Source organism: Oreochromis niloticus, linkage group LG22 (genome assembly GCF_001858045.2).
Source record: "Oreochromis niloticus isolate F11D_XX linkage group LG22, O_niloticus_UMD_NMBU, whole genome shotgun sequence".
Lineage (NCBI taxonomy): Eukaryota > Metazoa > Chordata > Actinopteri > Cichliformes > Cichlidae > Oreochromis > Oreochromis niloticus.
In genome coordinates this window covers 35,588,144-35,602,966 of record NC_031985.2, presented here as the reverse complement: position 1 = coordinate 35,602,966, position 14,823 = coordinate 35,588,144, and the positions used below count along the sequence as shown (strand labels likewise).

The 14,823-nt window shown below is 41.3% G+C and overlaps 1 protein-coding gene across 5 annotated transcripts; it reads left to right on the top strand.

The window, feature by feature from the left end:
- Window positions 1-4,420: 4,420 nt before the first annotated feature.
- Window positions 4,421-13,353, top strand: si:dkey-81h8.1 (uncharacterized). Of its 5 annotated transcripts, none has more exons than XM_005459741.4 (9): window positions 4,421-4,793; window positions 5,811-5,913; window positions 6,092-6,205; window positions 6,312-6,368; window positions 6,491-6,628; window positions 10,643-10,690; window positions 10,899-11,012; window positions 11,595-11,702; window positions 12,121-13,353. In XM_005459741.4, exons 2-9 carry the CDS (start codon window positions 5,818-5,820, stop codon window positions 12,223-12,225), a joined length of 780 nt encoding a protein of 259 aa, XP_005459798.1. In that variant the 5' UTR covers window positions 4,421-4,793; window positions 5,811-5,817; the 3' UTR covers window positions 12,226-13,353. The 5 variants fall into 5 exon arrangements, with proteins under 5 accessions (XP_005459798.1, XP_005459796.1, XP_005459797.1 ...); XM_005459739.4 differs by having other exon boundaries at window positions 4,422-4,798; XM_005459740.4 differs by having other exon boundaries at window positions 4,422-4,798; window positions 5,793-5,913.
- The last annotated feature ends 1,470 nt before the right edge of the window (window positions 13,354-14,823 follow it).

Genomic DNA, 14,823 nt, shown 5'->3' with positions numbered 1-14,823 from the left:
GTCCAGCTGCATGATCCAATTAATGCAAAGCTTTAGCTGTCAGAAAGATGGACTCACATTTGGTTTTAGAATGCTTTAGTATATAAAGAAGGTGAGGGCTGACATCAAGGTGCCAGGTCCTTTGGCACCCCTCCACCATCATACGTGACACTTGGTAAGAGATGTTTGTGCTGAAATGCTGTTTGGTTCTCACCATACGTGATGCTGTACTTTAAGGATAAACATCTCCACTTAGTTCTTTGGACAAACAGGAAGTTAAATGGTTTGTTTAGATCCAACTTTCCAAACCTAAGCTGTGCTGGCATATTCTTGGTTTTGCCTGGCACGTTTTCTTCAGCAAACTTTTAGTTTCTCTCCCGACTGTTTCCATCCTGCTGCGTCTGAGCCAACTGATGGACATGTTTCGTTTCCACGTTCATAAAGCTGCTATTGAACCTCACAGCAGAAGGAATTGGTTTATTTTCATTAACTCTTTATTACCAATTTAAATTTAGTTTTGTAGCACCGCTTTTCTCTCGATGCCCAATGGTTTGTCAGAATTGCTCTGAAGCAGATGGGAAGTCTTTTTCGACGGCCTCTCCAAACTCACATGCCGGAATTCTTGTTTCAACCACCACCTGGGCCGCATTTCGCTTGGCCTGCTGATACATGTCAGCTGCTTCTGAGAGGCTACCCCTCTGCCAGGGGGTTCCTGGCACACCCTCACAATATGTTTAGGTGTGCTATGCCTGTCCTGCATCCTCCCCTGGAGGATGGCCACCTTCCAAGCCGTGTCCCCCCCTTCCTTACCAAAGAGGTGATGTTGTATGTCCCAATAGCCAGCCTCAATAGCAGGGATTGGTCCATCAGGGCCCTTCCCTTAACCGCAATCAGACACACGATGCACCCAACCCTAACACCACCTCCTGCTGGTGGTGGGCCTACAGTGCCCATGCAGCTTCTGCAGGCTGCACCTGGCCAGGCCCCATGGGCTAAAGCCAGAGGGCCAGGCGCTCTCCGTTGCACTCCCTCCCCAGGCCTGGCTCCAGGGAGGACCCCAGTAACCCTTTCCCAAGCAGGGACACAGGTAAGTAAGTCAAGTGTATTTACATACACCGACCCGAAGACAGAAAAGCTCATGAAGTTTTATTACTCATGGGAGTCCATTGACTCAGTCATTGTCTGCCCCCTCACCCAGGACCAATTTGCCTTGGGAGACCCTCATCAACATAGCCTCTGAGATCACGGGGCACACAAACCCTTCTACCTAAATAAGGTGGCAATTCCCAAAGGAAAAAGTGGCGTTTTACTCACATGGGGTATAGTGGGGGTGGGGTACTGCTGACATCAACTGGGGACATTGTTGGGCAGTGGAAGAAGTATTTTGAGGACCTCTTCAGCACCACTAACACGTCTTCTGTAGAGGAGAAACAGTCTGAGGATGAGGAGAACAACTTGCTCATCAGTAGGGGAGAGGTCACTAAGGCTGTTGATCTTCCTCTTGTGTTCCCCTTGTTGCATAAATCATGGCAATAGTCTTGGCACTAAAAAGTGTATACTATATTTCTCTGAGTGTGCTTGGGGTGGAGAGAAAATGCGTCTCAGCTGTTCCGATACTCCTGACACATACAGGATCAATAAGGGTTTTCAATTAGACAGCAGTTGTCCTTCTCTCCTGGATCGGCTGGAGCTTTCTTTAGGTGCCTTCCCAGCTTTGACAAATGTCCAACTGGGATAACCACATTTACTCAGGGCCTTCTTGATGTGCTGTTCTTCCGCTTCCCTGGCCGCTGTGTCTGTGGGGATGGTGTTTGCTCTATATTCTAGTGTCCTGATGTCACCCTGTTTGTGCTCCAATGGATGGCAACCTGATCTGTATGCATTGGTTTACGGTACACGTTGACTTTAAATGTCCCCCATTACTGTGGGGAATTTCACAGGCTATCCTCCCTGGTGAACTTGATGTGTTTGTCCACTGAGTTAATGTGATCAGGGAATTTCAGTACGTCCTGAGATTTGATTAAAACGTCTTAAGGAGTGGAAAAGTTATTTTGAATTTAATGGCAGGAATATGCCTCAAAAAAGACAGAGCCATGTTTACCAACATAAGCACTTTGGTGTACCTTCGGTTTTAAATGTGCTATATAAATAAAGTTGTATTGTATTGTAACGTGTGTCATCTTCTCTTCTTCAACAGCCTATAAACATCTGGAAACTGAAGAGCCCAGTTGCTGGACTTTGTTGTAAAATGTGAGAACTTGTAGAATAAAAATTGAGAATGTGTTGTTTTTACACACTTGTGTTTTAAATTTACAGTTACAGAAAAAAATATGAAAGTACTGAGGAAGACTCTTTGAAGGAAACTTGGCTCCCTGTGGTTGTCAGTGCAGCATGGTGGACCTCTTTGTCTTCTACCTTCTGATTGGCTGACCTCCACTTCTCCAGTTCCTTGAACTTCCCCATTGTTCTGAGTACTGGACAGTCAGACAGAGTGCTGTCAAACGAGTAATTCTTATGTTGACAAAGAGCAAGTACCACTTACAATCAATTCTGATCATTAACGAGAAGTTAATGGCCTTGTAAAGTTAAAAGAAACTGTAGAACCTCCAGCACGACCCTTTAAAAAAAGTGAGTGAATATATATATATATATATATGAGTTTGTACGTATAATTTTGACTCTGTTCGAATTAAAGAAAGTCTAAAATAAATTCAAACTTGTGCACCCAATTCTTGTTTTTTTAATGTCATTAATAATGTATGCTGTACAATCTTTCCACCCTGGAAAAAAAACGAAACAATGAAATCACTAGCTAGATTTTTTTATGTCAAGTTTTCAATCAGCAAACAAATTTTACTATCAGACAGATAACCCAGGTAAGTACAAAAATGCAGTTTTAAAATTTCATTTATTTCATTTATTAATGGGAAAAGCTGCACGTGCCTTGGTATAAAAAAGTGATTGACCCCTGAACTTAATAACTGGTAAGCCACCGTCAGCAGCAAGAACTGTGATCAAGCGTTTGACAATGAGTCTTTCACCTCACTGTGGAGGGATTTTGGCCCACTCTTCCTTACACAATTGAATTGTTTTAATGCAGCCACATTAGTGCAGGGGTTTCGAGAATGGATGGCCTGTTTGAAGTGATGTCCAATAATATCAGTCAGATTTACATCTGGACTTTGACAAGGTAGCCATCCTGCAGTATAACCCTGAGCTTCAGTTCACAAACTGATGGCCAACCATTTTCCTTCGAGATTTTTGGGTAGAGAGCAGCACTCATGTTTCCATTGGATGGCAGGTCGTCCAGAACATGAAACAGCAAAGCAGCCTCGGACCTTCACACTACCACCACCATGTTTCACTGTTGGTATGATGTTCTTTTTATTAAATGCCATTGGTTTAATACCAGATGTAACAGTAATCGAACCTTTAAAAAAGTTTGAGTTTTGTTTTGTCAATCCACCAGTGATGGGTCGGTCGCGAATGAAACGGCTTTTAGAGCTGGGTCTTTGAAGTGAACTTTCTCTCACCCTCTCTCTCTCTCACTATTTTTCGCTTCACGCTGCACGTGAGCTTTGTGTTTGCGCTGAGCAGAGGGGGGAAGGGCGGGAGTTACACTCGCAGCAGCGAGCAGGAGGGAGGGAGAGAAAGAGAGCCAGGGACAACAACAAGAGCCAACATCGACACTTTAGAAAGGTAAAGAAAATGAGTGACACCAAGAAAAGAAGTAAAATCTTTAACCATTTCAATTATATTGACAGTACAAAGGCAGAGTGTAGAGTCTGCTAGAAAAGGATATCATACAGAGCCGGCTCCACATACAGCCTGCACAGGCACCTGAGACCTGTGCACCCATCAGTGCAATGGGAAGATAAAACACAGTCAGTTGAGTGTGATATTAATGAAGGTGCCAGTGTGTCTACTGCAACTGCTGCTGCTGCTGCATCTACAGCACCTAAACAACCCAGAGCTCTATGAAACAGTTTTTGCAGAAGTCTGTGAGCCCAGCAAGACAGAACTCAATTGAAGAAGAACTGACAAAAATGATTGCACTTAATTTCCAACCATTTTCAGTTGTGGATGATAAAGTTTTCAGGAAGTTTATTCGTGCACTGAATCCTATTTTATATTATTGTTGATTATAAATTAATTAAAGCAACAAAACAACCTGAAGAGTCGCTTGGGAGATGGAAGAGCTGGTTCTTTTTATTGAGTTGAGCCAAAGTAGTATGTTCTCTAAAATGAGCCGGAAATCCCATCACTGCAACACATAAAATATTTTTCTCTGAATTCTTAGGGATGTTGTTTGGTAAATCTCAGATGAGCCTGTGTGTTCTTTCTGGTTCTTGCTTCAGTAATAACATCCAAAACAAAATAATAACCGCTCATATCTACTGTTACTTTTATTACTAACTTTAATATCTTACATCTGCCACTGACGTTACTCTGGCGATCTCGTAGATGGCGACATTAACTCTTTAACACTACAGCACAACTTCAAATTTGGAAGTGTTTTTACGACCGAACGGAGACGTCGGAAAGACGGTTCTTGAAGGTTCGCTGGTGAAAAATGTGTTAAGATTAAATGTGTAGTAACGGGACAGCCTGCTAACGGTTCTTCTGCCTGCATTCGTGCATGTGAAACGCATGACACAGCACTCCTGGCTTTGAAAAAGTCGCAGCATCAGTGTCCTGCAGGGGCAGAATACACCCGAATACACCCCGCTGCAGTCTGCAGAGCATCCGCACTCACAGCAGGCTTGGTGGTCTCCTAAAGCTACTCAGTATATTCTGGAAAAAAGGCGACACAGGTCAGGTAAGATCGTTCGCTGCAGTCATCGGAGGTGTTTGGTTATGGACACTGCGGGTTTTTTATTTTTCTCGTTTTGTTTGTGTGTTCTTCCCTTTTCCTTTTTCTTCGTATTTATAAATATATAGATACATGTATATCAGTGTAAGTTAAATACCGTGATGTGTGGGAATGTCCAAAAAACTAGGCAGTGTGATGTTATTCTCATGTTGTGGTGGCAGCCTCTTCTGGAGCGGTGCCAGATCTCACTGCGGTCCAGAGCAGCCCAGCTCTGGGTTTATTTTTAACTGCAGAAACACCGAAACACCATCATCAGTGTCTCTGTAGGCTACACCTACATTCATGCATCCTTGTGCTTTTCGCTGCCGCAGTCAATAATTTACAGGCTCGATCTGGAAAATGAGTCAGCACATGAATCTTTACGCAGCGATAATCGCAGATTTGTAGTCTGCCAGTAGCTGCATCGCTTCTTTGCTGATCCATCAGTGTTATTACTGCTAAAAGTCAACCCTGCGACCTTGACAGAGACAGTCTGGAGACATTTTTAGTTTTATACAGGGGACAGCTGGTTCACTGATCTTATAGTGGAAACAGTAAAGACTTGATGATTTCTTGATGTACCCTAAATTTACTAATACAGTAATCGGAGATTTTCAGTTTTGCAGTACTTTGCAGGACCTGATTGTGTCTACAATCCCTGAGCAGCCAGTAGGTGGCTCACAACACCTCCAACTAGCAGACATGAGGTCAGGATACAAGGCAAACAGAAAGAACATAGAGTCCACTGACAGAGGCGAGAACATCTCAGTGCAGCAGCCCGTCCAAGCGCACTGATCCTAACACAGGACAGCACGCACCTGCAGCTGTAGCAGCAGTTTAAAAAGTAACACAGCGTGCTTTAATGGACACAGTGCTGCTGTTTAATATTTACAGTTCAAAAATGATGAACTTTTCTTTAGCATCTTTTTACTCTGACTCAGTCTTTTCTGTGTATTGAAAGCTGTCGTTTCCCTGTCAGCATCAGGATGGCTCATGAAGAAAAGAACCCGCTGCCTCCAGCAGGGACCCTCTCTGAGGGACAGCGACAGTCCCTCTTTAAGATGGAGCCCAAGACTCTAGGGGTAAAGAAAACCATTCAAAGTTTGTGACGTGTACATAGGAACAGATGTCTGTTTATACATAACACATGGGTATTTTTTAAAGCAATATTTGGGGACATATTCAGTGCATTTTTCCTCATTAAGAAGTTTCAAATGTATTGCATGATGTGCTGATGACTTTTTCTGCCACTCTTCTCAGGCAATCCAGATTGTTATCGGGATTTTGATCCTTTGTCTGAGCGCGTCTGTGCTCCAGGTTCACGAAGTCCACTTTACCGGAGATGTGGCTCTGTTCCTCATCGTTGTCATACAGGTCAGTGTGGCGAAAGCTCCAGCAGCTACTTTTAGATTTAGTCAGGTCACATCATCTTTTCATGTTATACTCATCAGCTGCGTCTGACTTCACTGTAATGCACCAGGTGACTGTGTCTGGGTCAGTGCTGGTCCACAGTGGGAGGAGACCTACTCTTTTCTGGGTGTGTACTTCCCATTTGGACAGTCACATTCAGAAGTGATTCAACTTGACGTAGCATAGTAAAACATTAGCCTTACAGGTTATGCTTGGTTTGTATATGAACAATATGATTGTTACTTGCAGGTGAAATGTGTCCTGGTGCTTCATCTCATCAGTGCTGCGTTTGCCACCGCTGCCCTGGGTCTAATGTCCAAGCACCTCCCCTACCGCCAGGACTCTTACCACTGTGAACACTGCCGTAAACTGGAGCTACATGCTGTGGTATTGTCTTTAAATAACAACAGAGAGAAGCTAGTAACACATAAACATTTATTTAATGAGTGTTCATATTTTAAGGCCGAATATTAACTATATCTTTGATGACGCTCCTCTGCTGTAAAATGTGTGACACTCTGGCTCTGCAGCACATGGTGTTACACTTTGGTTAGGACCAGCATCTGCAGGACATCCTAACATAATATCATTAAGATATACTTGCAGTTTCTCAAATAGAAACCTTACTTGCCTAAAAAACATCACAGTGTTGCTGCCAGCAAAGGTTCAGGGCTAAAATGCTGGGATTTGATGTTTTTGCTGTCTTTGGGATAAATTTGTCTTGCCTGGTGCAAGACTGAAACAATGTTTGCAGGACATGCTGTAAAGATATTTATCAAAGAAAGTCCAACTAGAAAAAAAGTTACTGTGTAAATATATGTTTACAGTCATCTCAGCAGCCGTTATCATGGCAGTTCCTCTTTTTGTCATTTTAAGTGTTGAGGTTTTTCATGTGATGTCTTTGAGCATTGATTTAGAACGGCCTGCTAGAGCAACTGCTTCTGTTGGGATATCCGGTGGTTGCCAGGGCGTCACTGACCAGTCTGTGGGCCTGGATGACTGGGTCTTCATAGTGCTGTGGGCGGGGCTCCCAAAATTTCAAGATACTCCTACCTGTGGTAGAACAAAACACAACATTGAGCCTTCTTTTTCCAAGCTGTTAAGACAACCCTGACCTGGATGACTGAAAACCTACACAGACATGCAATTTAATGCCAAACGTAATGAACTGAATTCAGATGTTCCACAGGTGTAGAAAATTAAAGACCTATGCATGCAGACTGCTTCTACAGACATTTGTGATAGGATGCCACCTGTGTAACACGTCCACTCATGAAATTTCCTCATTGTCAACTATTTATTGTATTATAACAAAGTGGAAGTGATTGGGAATGACAGCGACTTTTTGGAGAGTCAACTGCTGCAGACCTCCAAACTTCATGTAGTTTCAGATTAGCTCACGAAGAGTGCGTAGAGAGCTTCATGGAATAGGTTTCCATGGCCGAGCAGCCGCATCCCACCTTAAATCCCCAAGAGCAATGCAAAGCATGGGATGCAGTGGTGTAAGAGCGGACACTGCAAGCCAGGCCAGACCTCGCAAATCTGCTTCAGTAGAAATGGTCAAAAATTCAAACTTCACTTGAATTAGATTCGGCTATCAAGTAGGCTATAGTAGATTTAAGCTAGTGACAGAGCTTGAATGGCTGATGGTAGTTTGATTAATTTGATTAACTTTAATCCCTTACGTATTTTTATTCATCTTTAGGCATTAAAAGATGAATAAAGATGAATAAAGTAGTTAAGAAAAAATCCTGATTGAGGTTGTCATAATTCATGTATGACAGGGTTAAATACAATAATTACAATGAAACGCGTCATACATCTATAGTAACATTAAACAGCCAGTGGGTGGCAGGCTGTGGAGTGACACATCAGTGTCCAATGTAGTGGTTTATGTGCAAGGATACCATCAACACTGACACAAATACAAGGAAACAGCCTTTGAATAGCTGTCCACTGTAGTGACCACTGTGTGTGAAAGGGTAAAAACAACTTTGAATTCTTTATCCACAGTCACAAAATTCAATGTACATTCCTGTAAAAATAATGAAGCAGGAGGTGGGTGCTGGTGGATGTTAATGTTCAAAAAAGTGATTCATGATAGTGACTGATTTTCTTATGTTGTTAAGTTTAATATGTCCTATATTAAACTACAGCAGCAGCTCATCATCACACATTCCTGTACGTGAAATTTCTGCCCATTGTATTTTGTGCTGAACCCTTTCAGTACATCAAGGCTTTCACATGCTGTTTTTCAGTCATCCAGAGGACGCCCCCGTCCTCAGTAACACCCAGTTTGGGATCGTTCAAACCTTCCCTTCCTTTGGTATTTGTTCAGTAAAATATATTTTTTCTCTACAAAATTCAATTTCATGTATTAGAGACCTCAGACAATATTAAAAATTTTTGCTTGGTTCTACCTATGGTAAGGGTACATAGAAATTTTTCATCATACTATTAGCAACTATTTTCCCAGCGACTGCCATCGAACTGCAGCAACCGCTTGCCACATTTGGTCCTACATCTTCACCATGATTGGTGGCACATGAGTTAATGTCACATGGTTAGTGCAAAACCTCAATAAATGCATGTGAAATAAGGCCAGCTGCCAAAAAAACCTGTGTTTAGGGGGTTAAGCTGTGCCAGAATGATCCAGAATGTTGTTCTGGCACCTTCATTTGATGACCAATTAAATCTGAAAGGCACGTTAATATATATCACTGTTAGTACTTGGTGACAGCTCAGTAATAAGAAAATAAAGACATTGCACGCCCGCTTCCACCATCAACACATCCTTTTGTTCTTCACCTCCCTGTCACGTGTTCACAGTAAATGAACTGCTTCTTATACAGCGCTTTACTCAAAGCGTACTATGCAACATGCCACATTCACAATCACTGTTTCTATGCTTTGTATCTATGCTATCTACTATTCACACTCCAATGATGCATCGGAGAGCAACTTGGGGTTAATATCTTGCCCAAGAATGGCATTCAGACTAGGGGGAGCCAGGGATTGAACCACCAACCTCAGTAGATGACCTGCTGAGCTACAGCCACCCCTTTATATCTGCTCCCAGCCACGGTACAGATATAAAGTCCTGATCTGCACTTTATAGTGTTAGATTTATCTAGCAGCAGGCGTAAACAATACTGTTTGTTTTTTAAGTGGGAGGTCATTTCAATTTTTAAGTGTGTCAAAAAGTATCATCAAACACACAGTGTAGTTAGTTTGTTGCAAAATGTCTGCTAACCAAATGTACAGTTGCTATATTTCCTGGGTATAGAAAGAAAACAGTGTTAATGTTGACAGATGGTGAAAGAAGACAGGAGAGATTAACAGGAAACTTAAGGACCAATCAGAAAGTGACATTTGACACTTACTATCCTAATTCATTTTAAAGTTTTTACATCAGATCAGGATGTGCTGCTGGAGTTATGATTTTGCAAAACAAAATGAAATGTGCTAATTTTGTGCTATACAAACTTTGCATGGAAACATGGTAGCACCACTGGGCAGTTTGGTAAGTTTACTGCAGGATAAACTGCTTAGTTTGCAGTATTGTGGTGAAGTTTACACTAATGGGCCGGTACACGACAGTAGCAGACATCAATTTATATTTAAGGTTGATGCTAATTAGATTCACTCACTGAATTCGACCTTTTCTACTAACTTTATAGTGTCTGGAAAATCAGCCACACAGCTCATGAAACATCTGCTTATATCTTGTTGAATTCAGTTGGATAAATGCACAAAAATTAGTGACTATCAGGTGATCACAGCCTCTACATCTGATCTTCCCTTTAAGTCCTGCCTGTTTCTATGCTGTGGATCTTAAAACTGATACTGCACCTCTTTGGTAAATATCAACAGTGGCTTTTTGATGCCAAAGAGGATGTTGGGGTGGTGCTGGTGGTATCAAAAATTCAATACAACAGGGAAATGCGGCTCATGTTAAGTCGTTGATTAACAAGAACTGGACTCTCACGTCTTGTAAACAACATTACTCGGTCTCTTTCCGAGAAACAGACTGTCTTCAACTACAAGACAGTACAAAAACATCACACATTTACACGTTGCAGAGTCACGTCACAAAATCAGTTGTACCACGATGTTGCTGAATTGTGAATGGCAAAGAGGGCCTCTAAGTTAAAAGATATAGTCTGTGAAAGTGGCTCCAATGTTTTGAATGTGTTGTAGAAAATAGGGATCGCAACTTTTTTACACGGTAGATTGTCACATGGCCACGTACATGGATGATGCATGTAATGTAGCATACACAGAGCTGTCAGCTGGGTATTAAATGTAGTTTTCCTTTAATAGAATCACATAAATTCATAGTTGACCCTGCACATTTTTAAAAAGGAGACTATGTTTCTTTGTCTTTACTGTCCACTGCAGCAACATTGTTTCAGGAAATGCACCGGGCTGATCGAGCAAAAGTGTAAAGTAAGTGACGGACTGTTGTTATAACTAATATTTTGGACTGGTTAAAAGTCGTGTCTTTGAAGTGTGCATGTAGAAGATAGACATATATTTGGGTCAGACAAAAGATGTCATTTGTTGTTTTTGGTTTTTTTGAACAATCACTGTCACTGAAGTAAACATGGTTTTCTGATCATATATGTTCACATACTTCTCTCTCATATTTCTCTAGCTATTGATTGATGGTATTCTGGGAACACTGGTTATATTCCTGGTGCTTGAGCTGCTAATCTGCATCACTGCCATGCTGTTTGGTCTCAGCGTCCTAGCTGCTGGTGGCAGCCAGGTAAGCCTTGATACCTTAAAGCAGGAGTGGGGACCTCCAGGCTTCAAGGTTTTAGATGTGTCCTCGATCCAACACAGCTGGTTTAAATGGCTAAATGACCTCAACATGTCCTGAAGTTCTCCAGAGGCCTGGTAACGAACTAATCATCTGATTCAGATGTGTTGATCCAGGGTGAGATCTAAACCTGCAGGTCTCCACCCCTGCTTCAAAACTTAACTGAACAAGAATGCACAAGAAGTTACAGAGAGTTTTTGATATCTGATAAATATGCATTCATGTTAGAGCATTTGCCCTTAGTTCGAAAACTTACCTGGTTTTCTCCTTAAATCTGTGAATAAATTTAGCATCATGTCATTGTTGTGGTTTGACTCTGATGAAATGAAGAATTGTAAATGCCACAACATCACAACAGAAATATATTCCTGTGCTGCAGCAGGTGAAACAACAGAGAAATCTTTGTGGTAATGCGTAGGCTGACTTTAGAAACACGATGAAACATCAGATTCCACGGAGCTGTTTAAAGTTGGCCTTTTCAAAGAGCAACATGTCATATCTAGGTAATTGTGTGAATGTGTCGTACAGGCCCCCAGTGAGAGACCCGTCTATCCACAAACTCGCCCCCCACCTGTCCCAGCTATGGAGACTGTTCAGGCCGTTCAGTCTGCTCGAGCTGCTGCTGAGCCAACTCAGGTAACATAACACCTGTGTGTAATACAATGTGGCACCTATAACTGAATCATCCTGCTTTTGGTGAGAGCATTAAGAATGACTTCCAGATTTCGATGCATAATCGGTGTGTGAGTGTATGCATGAATGTAATCTGTGCATAGGTTGAAGGTGCTATATGAACTTGCATGTGCATATATATATTTACAGATGTGAATGAGGCTTGTAGCGAAACACACTTTGAGTGCTCAGAGGAGAAAAGTGTGATATGTTTACAGCCTGCTGTTGGTACCTTTACTGATCTGGAATAAAAATCTGATTTATGATGGTCACATCAGATTTGAACCCCGAGGGTTTTCACCTCGTGCCCTTTAACCTTCTTATTTATTACCTACAGTATGCTGATACATACACTGACATTGGACTGCTCTCTTTGTGTCAGCAGGTGGCTGTAGTTGTGACAGAACCTGATTCAGAGCAGGTAGAGGACATCTCCACCCCACCCACTGAACCCCAGGTGGAGCCAATAGAAACCACAGAACCCTGAACTCAGCACACAGAGCTCACAGTGGTGTCATGTCAGTCACAAGAGACAGCTTACATCTGAGTGTCAACAGGGAAGCCATATTCCGTATGTTATGCGTTTGGAAAATAAATGTGAATGTTTAACAAGTTTCTGGCATGTTTGATCACAGCATCAGTGTTAGTGCTGCTGTCCCTACAGTATACTATGGTGTAGTTGTGAAATGGAACAGTTTTATTACTAATGTTGACATGGTAGCACTTTATAATAATGTCACACTATTAAGCCTTATTAAGGTATTAACAAGTGAGTAATTCATCATTTACACAGCATTACTGCGCCGTAGTATGCCATTTATACTTCTATCAATATCAAAACGCTACATGACTTAGTAGATTAATAAAGTTGTGAAATATAAAGAACAGAATTGGTCGATATTATAAAAGCAGCGATTTTAGCCCACTGTCAGTAATACTGTGTTCGACTGCCCCAGCACTCTCATCCTGCTTGTAACTCAGGGTTTCTCTCATCAGCTGCTGACGTGTAAGCCTCTTACTTACTTATGCACTGAAATGTTCTCCAATGAGAACTCAAAGAGAGAAATATCTCTAAAAATATAACGGTCATAATGCTGTTCTCATCATTGTTTATTGTTTTTGGCAAATTAGGGACAAAGATGAGGTTTTCATAAAATCCGAGCAGTTGGAACTCAAGTCGTTAAATCCACAGGACACATATGTGTATCTCCACAGTTATTTTAGCAGATCAAACCTATCTGACACTGCTTTCATGTATGGCTTCTTAGTCCTGTTGTCATTCTTTGTTCAAACCACTATAATATAGAATTAATTGTAAATGAATGTATGAAAACTTTAATCTCACTGAAAATAAAATTACTGCTGCACAGATAAATCGCTCTCTAAAGCTTAGCTTGAAATGTTGAATTGTTACTAATGATTTTTTTTTTTAGCACAAATCTGCTGAATCCAAAGCGGGGTTGTTCTGTCGAGTCTACAGATTGTATATTAATGGAATATTAACCACAGCCTTGTCTTTTTTTTCTATATAATTTTTAGATCATTGTGAATCTTCCTTAGCATGCACACATAAGGCCACATTCAATTCTGCTAAATAAAGTCAAGCTTTGTTTTAGCTTTGTGTGATTATGTGTAATTAATTTCATGTTTGTGCAGAGAGCTGAATGTTGCTTATGGTAAAAAAAACAAACAAGCTAGACAGTGAATAAAGTTCAGGTTAGCTAATGTAGTTTATGAGACTAGTGTCCATCATACTTTTGTGATATAATGTAACAATAATATGACCAACATTAAATTTATTGCATTAATATGTGGAATATAATTAAAAATTAGAAAATTAACTAAAAAGTGACATTTAACTCAGCACCTCAGTAAAGATTCAAGGTGCATTCAGTAATAATTTAGCAGTATTACTCAGAATAATCTGTAAACTGGGCCACATTAGTACAGCGTGAGCTTCGTTGTTACTTGATCCACACAAATATGGGAAAAAAAGTTTGCTATACCAAATATTATTTTATCTTCTCCACTACTACCTGCATTCCAAATATTGTACAGGTCTGTGGTTTATGTGCTTAAATAGCCGTGTATTTATGTGAAACCTGTCTGCCAACCCGAAATGATTACAGATCCATCCTGGCCCCCTCACTGACACCTTCCTGTGTTAGGATCCCTGGGTCATCGACCCAGTGGTTTGTGTTTTGGTTCTTTGAGTTTGTTACTTCATTATATTCTAGTTTTGCTTTTTGGGTTTTTGGATTATTCTTAGTTTGGGTTCTCTGGGTGGGTTCTGTTAGAGTTTTAGTGTTCTGGTTTTCTGTCTGTTATTCTGAGTTGCTGTCTCCCCTGTTTGCTGTATCCCCACGTCCAGTCAGTGTCTGTGTCTGCCCTGGTCCCACGTCTTTGTTCCCTTTGTTATAATGCCTGCCTGAGAGTCTGTGTTATGTTTCCTGTTTTACTTTGTAAGTCCATTTCTCATGTTAGTGTATCTGGTTTTGCTCTCCTTGTCTCGTTAGTCCTGATTTGCCCCAGCTGTGTTTCCCTCCTGTTGCCCATTCCCTGATTGCTCCCTCTGTGTACTTAAACCCTGTGTTTCTTTGAGTCAGTGTCGCGTCGTCCCTCATGCTGTGTGTATCTCCCTGTGGCTCCCTGTGTGTGTTTTGTTAGATTCTTTTCAGTTTAGGTTTTGTAGATTTTCTTTGTTCAGCAATAAAGCTGTTTTGAGTTCACCGTTTTGTCTCCGGAGTCTGCACCTTGGGTCCTATTCCTGTCTGCACACAGCCGTAACATGACATCCTGGCTCCGCCTTAGAAAACATTCATGCTTAGAAAACATTAGCATGAATTCTGTCTTACCTTTGCTGTCTTGCTTCCAAAACTTAAATCCAGCGCAATTAAATTGCATTAACTGAATAACTCCATTTCCCACAATGCCTCAGAGCAGGGACATTTCACTTGAGCAGCATCAGTCTTTGCACAGGTAATATCCATTCATGGTTTTTTGGAGTTTATTGTCTACTGCAGCATATTTTCAAAGGGGTGAAATGCTATAAAATACAAAACACATTTAGGCATTTTTCTGTGTT

Coding starts and splice junctions, on each gene's coding strand:
- si:dkey-81h8.1 (XM_005459741.4), top strand. CDS start 5,818: ATGGCTCATGAAGAAAAGAACCCGCTGCCTCCAGCAGGGACCCTCTCT. Junction 5,914..6,091: donor TGGAGCCCAAGACTCTAGGG/GTAAAGAAAACC, acceptor CACTCTTCTCAG/GCAATCCAGATTGTTATCGG. Junction 6,206..6,311: donor TCCTCATCGTTGTCATACAG/GTCAGTGTGGCG, acceptor GTAATGCACCAG/GTGACTGTGTCTGGGTCAGT.